Source organism: Musca autumnalis, unplaced genomic scaffold (genome assembly GCF_047663935.1).
Source record: "Musca autumnalis isolate F117 unplaced genomic scaffold, ASM4766393v1 scaffold_2, whole genome shotgun sequence".
NCBI lineage: Eukaryota > Metazoa > Arthropoda > Insecta > Diptera > Muscidae > Musca > Musca autumnalis.
Window position 1 is genome coordinate 89,045,321 of NW_027411755.1, and position 14,257 is coordinate 89,059,577.

General features: G+C 37.3%; 1 protein-coding gene across 23 annotated transcripts in view; it reads right to left on the reverse strand.

The window, feature by feature from the left end:
* Nucleotides 1-6,643: 6,643 nt before the first annotated feature.
* LOC141394209 (uncharacterized) overlaps nucleotides 6,644-14,257 on the reverse strand; it is a 108,112-nt gene continuing 100,498 nt past the window's right edge. For all 23 annotated transcript variants that reach the window (XM_073968214.1, XM_073968211.1, XM_073968198.1 and 20 more), the window contains one exon: nucleotides 6,644-8,895. In XM_073968214.1, the coding sequence (XP_073824315.1) occupies nucleotides 8,848-8,895 (48 nt within the window). In that variant the 3' untranslated portion in view covers nucleotides 6,644-8,847. The remainder of the gene's footprint in view (nucleotides 8,896-14,257) is intronic.

The following is a 14,257-nucleotide window of genomic DNA, read 5'->3' on the forward strand; positions in this document are numbered from 1 at the left end:
TCTAGTGGATTTATTAAATCCAGTTATATAAAAGATAACTATAATTGTACGTATGTATACAAAATGGAATTGGCATTTGAAATCCTGTGGATTTCTTAAGGAATTTCTAAAGAACCGCTTAAAAATGAAACGAACGGAGTATTTTTTCAAAACTCCGTGTGGACTAAAAAAATGAAAAAGCTTTGATAATTTCAGTAATTATGTGGTGTAGTATTGTAACAGCTATGTGTAGGGCCGTTGAGTCCATCATCGCCTTAAAATTATACACAACATGGCTGATATCTTCCTTGCTGCAATTGTACATCCCACGAACAATGTCCGCAAGGGCACTCAAAATCATTGTTTTTAATTTCATCCTAAAGCACAAAACATGATCATGATCGTTATAAACTCAAAATATATATCATGGGGAGGGTTGGCGTTTTTTATTTAGGATGATGACTTCTATTTTGTTTTTCAAAATAGTCAGGCTTAATCCCATAGCCGTTTTTTTTAATATTTTATTAAAACAACTTTATAAGTGGGAAAAAATTGGCGATGTTTACCAAGGGGTAAGGAAGGGAAGACTATAGCTTCAGATCTTCATCAGTTCCCTTGTTTATTGTTTTTCAACAATAAACTTTTTATACCCAAGTGTCAATTGCTCGCTCAAATAGGTACGTATCCAAGAAACACTCTGATCGAGAATTTCTTTGGCACGACATAAACTCGAACAACTGCATTTGTAAACAAACCAAATCTTTCCCACTGCTATGCGTTCGTTGAGTCTCAACGAAAAAAAAAAAAAACATAACTAGTTTGTTGGTATTGCTAACAACAGCAATAAACCAAATTTTCGACGGCGCCTGGTCTCACAATTAGGAGGGTTGGCGTTTTTTATTTGGGATGATGACTTCGTCGTGCCAAAGAAATTCTCGATCAGAGTGTTTCTTCTTTGAATAGTGAATATGGCTGACTTCCGTAATGTATATTGCTTTGCAAATGACAAATAATATGCAATGTATTCTGTTTCTTATCGTCGATGTACTTAACAACTACGCAGCTACGTGTTTCTTATAATCAAAAACAGGTATTTTTAACGCAGGTAAAAAGCAAACAAGTATCACTTTGTTTTCTGAGGCATTCGCATGTGCATTGTTGTGTACAATGCATGAGTGTGCAACTTAAGTATTTTAACTAAGTTTACAAAACCCAAAGCAACTAACGATACGGAAGTCAGCCTATATGTACGTTTTTGGTGTTTGAGTACTCATAAAACAGTATTTTGAAATGCTGGTTGAAAAATGGAGGCCCACCCAAACGTAGCTCGTGGCGTCAGCCGTTTTGGCGAAACTAAAGCCACTTTTGATACTTTTGATGAGGTGTGGAAGGATGTTGCTGAGCAATTAAATAGTTGTGGTCCAGCTACCTGTACACCAGATGAATGGTATTTTCGTACGTCCCACTATCACGATGTATGTATATATGAATGGCACATATAGTCTGAATATATTTCAGTCAAGATCCCAAAGGTATTCCATAGTTAATCGAGGAGGCGGTAGAAGACTTTGCAAATTCGTTTCTTTGCTGGTTCGGAATATGTCATCCTGCACACTGCTGAATGGAGAATCAGAAACAATCTGACAAAGTCAATGAAATGTGTTAGTCACGTCCATACTGCAAATTTCACATTATTATATTAATTCAGAATTAATAGTTTTTACTAGGGTTTCGGAGTCGAGTCATTTTTAGTTCGACTCCGACCCTGGAGCAGCGTTGCCGACAGTTTTTGATCGGAAAACGTCAAAAAAAATCAAAGTCAAATCGTCAACAAAATTTGGAAAATCGTCAAGATGTTCCAAAACTAGGGTTGGTTCACGATTAATGCGATTTTTCGATGATAGTTACGTCAATGAGACTGACAACATAAGATATACAACCCACAGCAATAAATTTAACCCAATCTCTCTTAAATAACGCTATAAAGAGATTTCACAAGATGGGAGTTTTCCCTATGGTTGTCGAGTTTGCGGTATTGCAGCAAGCTAGAGCTGTGTACGCGCTGTCACTTTTGAATAACAGCTTTGCTTACATCGTGACCGTCCACCAGACACCGAAACTACCCGAACTTATGGATGGACTTGAAGCATGGCTACTTGCGAAAGCAGATGAGGCAGAACTTGGTGTGTATGAGAGAAAAATTCTCCGAAAGATTTATGGCCCAAATATGCGATTGCGTTACCTAGGATGAATCTCACCTTCCCCCTTAAATTGAAACGACAGAAAGACAAAACTCACGGTGAGTTGGAATTCATGATTACCCTAATTGAAATAGCATAATAGACATAGAAGTTCATTATGGTGGAGCTCAAATGATATTAAATATCCTCAGTCACATTATCTAACTGAGTATAATATAGCTTTTGCCTACACGTTTTCATAGTTTTCTTATAATATGAATAAACAGGCCAACAAATTTTTTTGTTCAAATTATCTTATATATAAAAGACAATGTTTGTATGTTCCGTATAGACTCAAAAACGGCTGAACCGATTTTCTTGAAAATTTCAGAGAATGTACAACGAAGAATGCATAACGAAGCTTTGATCTTATTGGAAAGTAAATCTTTAAATTAGAAGCCAACATATCGATAACTATAGCTTTATCAGGTATACATTATAAGAAGGTACAAGGACGACACAGTCGACCCTTAAGTTTCCACTGGACATTCTTTTGATTGAATTGAACACATGCGATATTAAATAGAAGTTATCATCTGGAACAAATGTAATGTCTAATTTGGGGCCTAAAGACCCGACCACGCCCCCTTTTTTAAATAGCTTATAAACTAAAAAATGCTTAACCGATTTTCCTGAACATTTCAGATAATCTACTGGGAGGACCCGTGGTGAAAATAGGGTAGGGTGGTCGATAAACATGTTATCGACCAGTGTTTTTTCAAACTTGTGATCTCTATTCGCCAAAAAAAAACCAAATCATTTTAAAAATAATTTGCGCTTTGGATAACTCTTTTGTGTATTCTGGACAATATTTTAATATTTTGGCTGAATTTTGGAGCAAATTTGGAAAACAACCCAAGAGTGGAATATAACCTGGCCATTGAATCTTCGGATTGTCAAGTTTTATTTGCTGTCCCAAAAAATGATAAGTTTGGTGGAATTATTTTTTGATGATGAAGAAAATGTACAGGACATTGCATCTATTAGAAGAAATTTGAGGGACAAGTCGAATCCATTGGAATTGCCATTTGCACTGTAAGTTGATGTTGTATAAATTATAAATTATTTCAGGTTTTAGGCGTATTTTCGATTGCCAAAGGATGCCGTAGTTTACATTGTGGAAACGTTAAAGGATGACTTCAAAGTAAATTGCATATCAACAGCAATACCCCACTTTTAAAAGTGTGCGCAGCGTTGCGATTCTTTGCGGACGGAAGTTTCCAAAAGTCCCATGGCAATGATTTCAACAATTCCATGGCTCAATCTATATTGTCGAGCTTATTGAAGGAAGTTGTCCACTTAATAGAGGACAAATTGTGCCAAAATTGTTGGATCGTTTCGAAGTTGACGGAGGAGGAAAAAAGACAAAATAAAAACCATTTGTATTCAAAAACGAAATTCCCTGGTGTAGTTGGCTGTATAGATGGAACACATATGCACATTATAACCCAAAGGAGGATGTTCGTCATTTGCAAAAGATTTGCTGCTGTCTGCTCCAAAGGCGATAAATTCACTTCTTGTGATGGACCGCCTTGTGTGAAGTTTCTTTATTTTTGAGCCATTTTCTTTTTCAACTTTGCTTTAAAGCAGAATGCGGCACACAACAACAACACTTTGAGCAAACACTGTTGTCAGTTCATGGTTTTTCAATTAGTGAGTGGAGAGAGAAGCTCTCTTTGTTTGCTCGCGAGTAAGGAGGTGCCGCATTCTGCTTTAAAGTGAATCCAGACTCTCTGCCACTCTTCAGGTGTTCGTGTTGGAGGTCCATGGCTGCTTAAACTGTCCGAAATGGACCTCCACGCTTCATCCGCTGTGGCTTTGGTTTCACCAAAAACCCGAACTCCTCGGGCTAAGTTTGGATTTTCACTCAGTTTATCAATTAATATTTCGAACAGTTGCTTTGTCGTTATTTTCACCATATTGATACACAAAATTAATTAATGATGTAAATAATCAATAATTGTTAACAAAATGTTTATTTTTTTCTTCTATTTTACTTCTTGTTTCTTCGAAAATGTTCACTGCAACTGAAAATTGGTGGTTGCTGAAAAGTAGTCGGTTCGTCAACTGAGATTCGCAACTTCAGTTGAGTGTTGCCATACGTGAATCAATTTTGACAACTGACAACGCCACTCAACGATAATTGTTATCGATGATCGACCCCTTAATTTGCGAGACAATTGTTATATATACATGAAGCGATTTTCCTGTGCCCTATTTTTAAATGCGCTATATATGTGAAACTTACGAACTACGGACACGTTCCCCGACCCTGGGTACATATTTAAGCCATAAGCCCCGACACTCCCACTTTCTTAAATATGTTACAAATTAATGGAAATACCAGTGGAAATATGCATAACGAAGCTTTGGTCTTATCGGAAAGCAAGTGTTTAGATTAGAAGGCAACATATCGAGAGCTATAGCTCAGCTATATAACATAAATTATAAGAAGGTGGAAGGACGATACAGTGGGCCCTTAACATACCGCTGGACCTTCATTTGAATGAAGGGCACACATACAATATTAAATAGAAGTTATCATCTGGAACGAATGTACGATGGCATATAAAAATTCCCAAAAGCATTAGATCGATTCTTGAAGGATTCAAGAAGCAATCCGCATTTAGTTTTCAGACAAACAATTCCTTGAAGACAATCTACACTTCCTTGGCGGTATGTTAAACTTGCATATCGACACCAACATTTCTGAAGATTTTTTATTTATAGTCACTTGCAGTTCTCGACTAATTACCGATGCGAGAAAAGTATAATTGACTTAAGAAAAGGTAACATAAAACTGTTTCAAGGGCCAGCAACGTGGACCGGGTCGGCTAGTTTTTCATATAAGAATAAAATAATACGTGTGTTAATAAATGTAGGAAACAATTTTGCCCGGAGTCGGAGTCGAGTTATTTTTTTCGACTCAAGACTCGGACTCCAGCAAAATTTCTCGACTCCGGCTCCGACACCCTGGTTTTTACTTCTGAAATTATTGTTTTTCAGTCGTTTTGTTGGTCAAACTAAAAAAAAAAATATTTCCCTCAGTAACGATAACTCGTTATCGGCGATTATTTTCGATCGATTTAAAACAAAACAAAAACATTGTTCCACAACATCCCATACGGGACAAGGGAGACTTCTCTCATATCAATGAGTGCACCCCGATTCATATTTAGCTCAATGATATGGGACCTACTGTTTATCGCCGAGTCCGAACGGCGTGTCTTAAGACACCACTTATGGAGAAGTTTTTCAAGGCTGAAATACTCAGGAAATGTCGCCAACATTACTGAGGGGTATTTTGCCACCGTTGAAAAATGTTTGATGTTGCATGGCCGGGGAATCGAACCCCCGACCTTCTGCGTGCAAGGCGGGCGTGCATACCATTGCACCACGGTGGCACCCGATGGATTTACTTAATAAAAATTTTAAATTTTGTCGCAGAGATGACGGACAACGCGACTCGACTCTTGTCGCAATACGGAATAGACCCATAAAATACATGGGAATCCTTAGGACAAATGTCGCTTTCTGACCGCCAAACCGCAGTCCCCAGGCCAAAAAACAATAGAATTATAAAGTAAAAGGGTATCAGTCCACTTTGCAGAGATATGTATGTATATCCTCAGCCTGTGACATAATAAAAAGAAGCAAACCCAGTATGGCTTATTTTTCTAAAACATTACTGTTGTAATAAGTATTGCTAGAACTATCCGGAATAAAGTTTAACATTTATCCGCAAATAGGTTTCAATCCATTTTTTATGACTAAGTGTTTGAACGATGAAACGTTTACGATGTTCAAAGATTGGCCAAATTGATGACTTCTTTTAGGAGCCATAATTGTTGGTTGTGGTGTTTTTACAGATTTAGGGTAATTATATCAGCGAGTACGGACTGAGAGCTTTTGAGCCATTATCTCAGAAAGTATGGACTGTTCCCCGAAAAAAGTGTACCGTTGTAAGAAGGTAGCGAGCACAGCCTGCTGCTAAACATTTCATGATGATTCGAGGAAGAGTTATCGTTCGCGCTATTTTAGCGAAAGGAAGAGTGGAGAGTTATAGTGCGCACCAGCCAGACAGATATACGGACATAGCTAAGTCGACTCCAAATTGTCTGAAACGGATTTCGTCCAAACATGCTTGGGGTCTAAAACCATTATTTCTATGAGGCACATTTTCATCGTATCAAAGTGTATTATTATTTTTATTATTTATTGCTTTTACGCCAGCCAAGTCGTGGGCGCATAGTGCCAAAGTGTATTAATTAGCCTAAAAGCTGAGGGTATGTAAAAGAAAGAGAAAAGTAACTGAAAAAAAAAACTCTACAAAATATGTGCGAATGACCTGTTGTAATTGCATTTTGTTTTTTGATTTTACCTTTTCTTGCCAACATTTGATTAGATGAATGAAACCACAAGTGTTGTATAACTTACAATAAGTTATTTTTTATTTATTTTTAAAGTTATGCAAGTAGACAAATTTACAGTATTTCTTTAAGAATATTATATCTACTCTCTATGTAATGTACCATATTATGTTTATGTGTATTAGTATATACGGTATATTTATGCTTATGATTACATCATAAAAATGCATATATGTTTGATGGTGTATGCGTGTTTAAATGTGAAGATCAAAACAGTACACATTTTATGAAAAAATCTTCGCAATGTATATTTAAGGTTATGTTTTTTTTTCAATTGCATTGTATAAAACAATTTAATTATTTTCGATTTTATAAGTATATAATATTTAAAATAGTTTTTTAATGTTTATTAAAATCGTATACATATGTGTTTACTACTATTATTAGCCTTTGATTATAAATTGATTTGTAACGTAAATTAAAGAAATAAATGAATTTATGCAGCGCATTAAATGTAGTTTTTAAAGAAAACTATCACAAACATTGTTGTCCGTTGAATATTTGGATTTGATTATAGCAAAATAGATGCATATTTCTTAAGTAAATTAATGTTTGTAAGTAAAAATATCATACAAAACAACAAATTAGATGTTTATGTTTTTAATTTGTCTTCAACAATAATAATTATTGTTATTCGATTACACTTTGCACCAGATTTTTCATAAAGGAGTACATGTAATTTGTGATTATAATTATAAATTACATTGAAGGTTCATATACATTTAGGTATGTATATGTAAATAACCACAACCGTATTATTAATAGTGAAATCAAAAAGCATAAAAAATTAATTTTATTCACTGTTTTTTATATTAAAAAAAAACTTATTGCTAAAATTGCAAATTACAACCAAGAAGTCGATCGTGAATCAAATATTATATAAAAAACTCAAAAAAGGGCATTTTAGTTTTCTGGTATATTTTACATAAATTGTTTGTGAGTTTCAATCATAAACTACTAATTGTTATATTATGTTAATAATATTTGTTGTTATAATTTCACATTAATGTTTTCTAAATATTGATATAAGCAACTTGCGTTTTCAACTATTTAACGTGATCTTAAAAAAATATATTAAAAATCGTTAACATACTTCTTATATTTTTAATTTTACTTGTGGTTGGTTTGATTTATTTTTGTGTAGAACATAAAACAAATATGATTTAAGAAGTATTTGCAACTGATGAGCACAGTGTAATCCGGGTACTTATTGTTTTTTCACAACGACTTCGTGTGTTGATGTGATTTTTTATACAAAAATTGGTGAATTCATTAATTAATTTTAATCTAAAAAAAACTCAAACCATACTACTTATGAAAACCTCATTTACTAATGAAATGTATCTTAACAGGATCGGTTAAATGTTTCAAGGTGCATTTAGTAAATGCAAACAAAACATCGAAATGCTTAGTAAACGACAATTAAGAGATATTGGAAACTGTTGGTCCGTTCCTTCACTTTAAAATGTGAAAGTAAAAGTAGTTAAAGTTGCAAACTTCTCTCATATGAATTGTATTCAGGTTGAAGTAAGGGTACGCTTACTTGGAGTAAAAAGTGGTAAAACTTGAAGATTCTTGCATGTAAAGGAACAAAGTTAACATTGTCATTGGATTATATTTTAAAATCAATGTATAAGCATACCAGAAATCTAAATGCTATCAAATTTATACAAATATATTGCTATTGGTATGTATGTTAAACAAAATCTATTAGTTAAACATGAATACTTGCCAAAAACGAAGTCTATAGTTGTGCAAAGTAATGTTAGCAACAAATAAATGTAACTCATTTACGTTATGATTAATAATTATAATGTATATTTATGCTATGGAATTATATTTATAAAAAAATATTTAAAACCGTAGGTCGCCATGAACAATTTGAACATAAATGTTTAAAAAAATCATACCTACTACACATATATATTTTGCTATTGCTTTATAAGAAGTCGATCAAATAATTAATTTTGTATTGAATTTTAATTTAAATAGTATTGCTGACAATTTATTGTGTAACTCGAATTAGTTTCTTGTGGGCTCAGCCGAAATGTCCATATTCGTCGTTTTTTAATGTAGTTCCTCCACTGTATAAATTTTGATTGATTGAAATTCCGGATGATTTATGTATTTTTTTGGAGCTTCGCATGCTATGTTTTTTAAGAATCGGTTCACCTCAATGGGTTCCGATTCTTTAAACGCTAGCGATTCCGTTTAGTTTTTCTGCTGACATTACCTTCGATGATAATCTGTAGATTTTAATGTATTAATGTTATACTTTAGTAGATTAAAAATGTAGTTGTACAAGTAAAATATGTGGTAAAATAGAAAATATAACTAATTTAAATCAAATATGGAGCGAAACATTTGTTTTTATGTCCATCCATGTCTTATCATAACTATAGACCGTTTTAAATATCGTTGTAAAGCTATCAGAACTTCTTTCCTTATAGAACAACTGATATTCGGTGTTTTTGTACAGCATTTCGAGAATAAATTCCTTATTCCTTATTCTTTCGAAATATATAAGTGATTCTTGCTGTACGAATACGGGTTTTGCCCCAAACTGGCAACATTTAGCTTCATATATCAGAATATTTTTTTCATTATTGATGTGTATATTAATACGAGCTTTGTATACTGTACTTCACAGAATAAAACGTTTCAACTGCAATCCGATAACACTCCAGCGTTGAAAACGTCGATAATAAACAAATCTGTAGTGGGATTCCCTAACGCATTTTTTGGTTATCGACAAGAATCGTTAAAATTAAAATGCTTATATATTAATTCTCTTTCGAGTTGAGCTGTTTAGACCCAAGAGATACACTGAAAAATTAGGGGTCTACCGAAGTCCCACGCATCCAACGTTTCACGGGTGGTTAGGCCGATCTTCAGGCATATTAGGATGTTGTTTTTGTGGCAGACGAAGGCAAAGCTTGGTAACTAGTATATAAGCAATTCATTAGATAAATGTTTTAATGCTTTAAGAAATAATTTTCTTAAAAATGTTTGTTACAGAAGAAAAAATCGTCATATAAAATACAACCTAAGAATTTTTTTTACAAAATTATAGTTTTATATCATAGACTTTTACAAAATTGTCCAACTTTGTTTGAAATTCTGCCACCGGGAATATCTTCATCAATTACATATCTGAATTAACTACATAATTACCAAGGAAAATTTGGAAACCAGTTCATCACTTTTATCCGTACAATGGAAATTATGCATCTGTTGAGTATATTTCCACTTTTTTAGTTATTGTTAATTAATAAAGGCAAGGCAAGGGTAAAGCGGCTGGAAATGCTGGTCTCAATAGGAAGATGGTTAGGCCAGCTAAGCAAACATCGTCTTCTGGAGGAACAAACAATGCCCCGCAGCATAAATTTGTGAAGCGCGTTCATTCCTCCGAGGGTCCACAGCCTTCACCAAAGACGATGACTTCTCAGCTGGTTGAACCATCAACCTCCTATGCGGCGGCTGTTGAGCGTACAACCAAGGGGAAGCAACTGAGTACAGAGAAGGCATCCACCTCCTCTGGAAAAGTTAACCCAAAGGCGCGCGGTCAAGGACGCAAGAAGCCATACAGTAGACCAGTTACAGTGGCAGATGATGAAGACCTTATTTGGCAATCATCGACAGAGCTGACCCAATTGGTTGCAAGAGTGGCGGTCGACCCCCCTGGGGAGTTATATCTTAGAGAACGTGAGGGAAAACTGAATTTCGGTTCAGGATGGGTTCGGTTTCGACTGAGTCCACCCCACGAAACTCAGTAAGGGTAGGGAAGCGGCAAAGGCTGCGCATTTTGCAGATCAATCTGCATCATTGCAAAGCCGCCGCCGCTGAACTACTCTTGTCCCTCACGACCTCTGAAGTGGACATTGTCTTAGTCCAGGAGCCTTATATCTAAAAAATAAGGTTTCTGGACTAAGCAATGCCAATTTCGACATCTTCGCCGCGTCCGAGGGGGACAAGGTCAGGACTTGTATAGTAGGTAAAAAGAGCTTAAATCTAATCTTTTTATCTAATTACAGCAACGGTGACATGTGCACGGTTAGCCTGGAGCATGGTAAGGGGATGGCCACACTCCTGTCATCCATATACATGTCTTTTGAGGCCCCAGACCCCACCAAACCTGGATGTCCCACGGTTGCTCGGTGATATGATGGGTACCTGTAACGTGATCCTGGGATGCGACGCAAACGCTCACCATTTCCAATGGGGCAGCAAGGACATCAACAAAAGGGGTGAGTCTATATTCGACTTTATTTTATCATATAATTTACGAATATGTAACAGGGGTAATGATCCAACCTTTAAAATGAGGGATAGGGAGGAGGTCATCGACCTAACCCTCTCTAATCTAGATGACTCCGTCCTATGTAATTGGAGGGTATCTAAAGAATGTTCCTTCTCGGATCATATGAAGATATCCTTTGATGTCTTTTTGGGCGGGGGTCGCCAAATGCCTTATAGGAACCCGCGAAGAACAAACTGGGATAAGTACACGGAACTAATGAGTTCTCAACTGGCTCTTAATATTAATGTAGAAACAGCTGAGGATCTTAATGGGACCGTTAAAAATCTTACAGACTGTCTTCTCCGTTGCCATAAGGAATCCTGTCCACTAACCTATCCTGGGAAGAGATCTCAGCCAGTGTGGTGGAACAAGGAACTTGGCGAGCTTAGAAAAACTACCAGGTGACTGTATAACAGGGCGCATAAGATAAACTCGACATTGATTGGGACTCCTACAAAGTGAGTTTCAATAAATACAAGAGTGAGAACAAGCGAGTAGAAGGTGTCAACGATGCAGACTCTGCTACCGAGACTCTTAACCTCCTGGCAGAGACCCACTTCCCAGGCTGTAAGGATGCGGACACCGTCAATAATGAATGTGACGACCTCCAAATTCAAGAGCCTATGGATTCGGATCTCATTGATAAGGTGGTTAACAGAAATAAGATTAAATGGGCTGTCAACACTTTCAAGCCATATAACTCACCTGGACCGGATGGTATAATGCCGGCGATGCTTCAATTTGCAGCGCCACTCTTATATCAAATCCTGGAGGAGATCTATAGGGCGTGTTTGACTCTCTCATATGTACCTGGTCTGTGGAAAGAGGCAAAAGTTACTTACATTCCCAAAGCGGGAAAACCTAGTCACTCTACACCAAAGGACTACAGACCCATCAGTTTATCATCCTTTCTCCTTAAGACTCTCGAAAGACTGATCGATCTGGAGATAAGGAGCCATGTGGACACCGCCTCTATAAGCAACTCATAACACGCCTATATTAAAGGCAAATCTGTGGAGTCTGCCTTGCATGAGGTGGTTGGCTTCATTGAGAGGTATATGGAAAACTCAAACTTTACCTTGGCTGCCTTTCTGGACATAGAAGGAGCCTTTAACAATGTAGAACTTGAGTCCATAAAACTCTCACTTAAGAAAGTTAACACACCTGAACCTCTAACTTGCTGGATAAATAATATGCTAGAAAGCAGAATTATAAACTCCAGCATTGTGGAGACAAAAATTAGGAAAACAGTAACTAGAGGCCCCCCAAAGGAGGGGTGCTCTCACCGCTACTGTGGCTACTTGTTATAAACAATATATTGACGAATCTGGACAATCAAGGTATGAAAGTTGTCGCCTATGCGGACGACGTTGAACTACTGATTTCCAGTAAGTTTCCGTCAACCATTTCGGAGCTTATGCAAGGAGCATTATCGACGCTGTCGCGCTGGGCTAAGACCAATGGCCTTGGAGTAAACCCAACCAAGACAGAACTGGTAATGTTCACGAGAAAGCGTAAGCTCTGCGTATTTGTACCACCAACACTGGATGGAGTGCAGCTTCAGCTCTCGCCCGAGGCAAAGTACCTCGGCACTATCCTGGACTGTCAATTGCGATGGAACAGGAATGCTGAGGAAAGGGCGAAGAAAGGATTGATTGCACTTTATCCATGTAAGAATTCCATTGGGAAAAGTTGGGGCCTAAACCCATCGATTATACACTGGTTGTATAACACCGCGGTTAGACCCATTTTTTCCTATGGTTCTCTTGTTTGGTGGCACTCACTGCGTCAAAAATCGACATCCCGTAGGCTTGACAAGGTACAAAAAGCAGCCTCGATCCTCATAACTGGAGCCACAAGGAGCACACCACAGGCTGCTCTGAACGCAATGCTGAACTTAAAACCACTGAGTCTCAGCATTAAGTGTCAGGCAACTCGCAGTGCCCTACGGCTGCATGAACAGGATCTCTGGCGCGGTTGTACCTATGGGCATGGTTGTATCCTGAATGAATCGGGCATAAATGTGAACCAACGCGGAAAACTGAGCGACTATATATCACCAGTCCTGAGATTTGACGATATAGACGTCGTTATACCTAGTAGAGATTACCCCCCTCTGGACGGCCTGGCTTTCTATACAGATTGAGGAAGGTACCGGGGCTGGCGTCTACTGTGAAAGGCTATCTCTTGAGTACACCTACAGGCTAGACAGCAACTGTAGTGTCTTCCAGGCTGAAATCTTCGCGATTTGGAAGGCAGCGGAATTGATAAAATGTTTGGATGCAGAAATCTTTGAACCGGTGACTATCTTTGTGGATAGACAAGCGGCTCTCAAAGCCATCAAATCCTGCAACACAAATCCGATGTCGTCCTTAAGTGTAGATCAGCCTTGGGAATGCTAACTAACGGCTTCCGGCAATACTGGGTACCAGGACACCGCGACTATCTGGGTAATGAAAGAGCAGACGAATTAGCTAGACAGACCTAGCTATCGCTGACTCTATCAAACCACCCATTTGTCATTTCTTTCAAAATATTGAAACGTTCTCTGACGAAAGAGCCAGTGAATTGTTGCATAATGAACCTAGGTGCATTGTGGCAAGATCCATATGGATCGAGCACATCCTGTGTCGTTGTCCAGCGATGGCTCGTAGACGGCATAGGTTAGTAGGTGCTCACTTTCCACCGTGTCTAACTTTCTACTCAACTGTGGAGCCTGCTGTGATCTACAACATCATCAAAAATCTGAAGTGGCTGGGACAGCGCAACCTGAACACGTAAATTAATTCAACTATTCTGCCTACCATTAAAAATAAATCTTTTCTCCTACTCTAAAGCTATTACTCCACTCTTAAACTTTCTTGTAATTTATTCGTTCTTCACTTTGCTAACAACTTCCTCTTTTTATTTTTCCCCCTATCCTCTCTTTTTCCATCTCCTCTTTTCCTGCAGCATTTTTCTACTGGATGATCACAATGGACCGGAAGGACTCCGAGTGACGCAGTCACAAGTTAGTGGCTGCACATCACTTAATTAATAAATCTTTTATTAAAGAGGTTCCTGTCGTTTATGCTACTTTCCTAGGGGATGTGGAGTCCTTAGAGGACTCAAACGTGAACCTACATACATATGCCAATATATTTGTGGAGAAGTGTTTTGACCACTGAGAACGCTAAATGCCGAATTACATACAATTTGGACCAAAAACGTCGATAAAAAGTTAAAATATGTGTCTGAAATCGAGCGGTACTGCTATTATGAGGGCTATTCCAAAATGTGGACTTAGATATTTTGTGGAGAAGGATTTT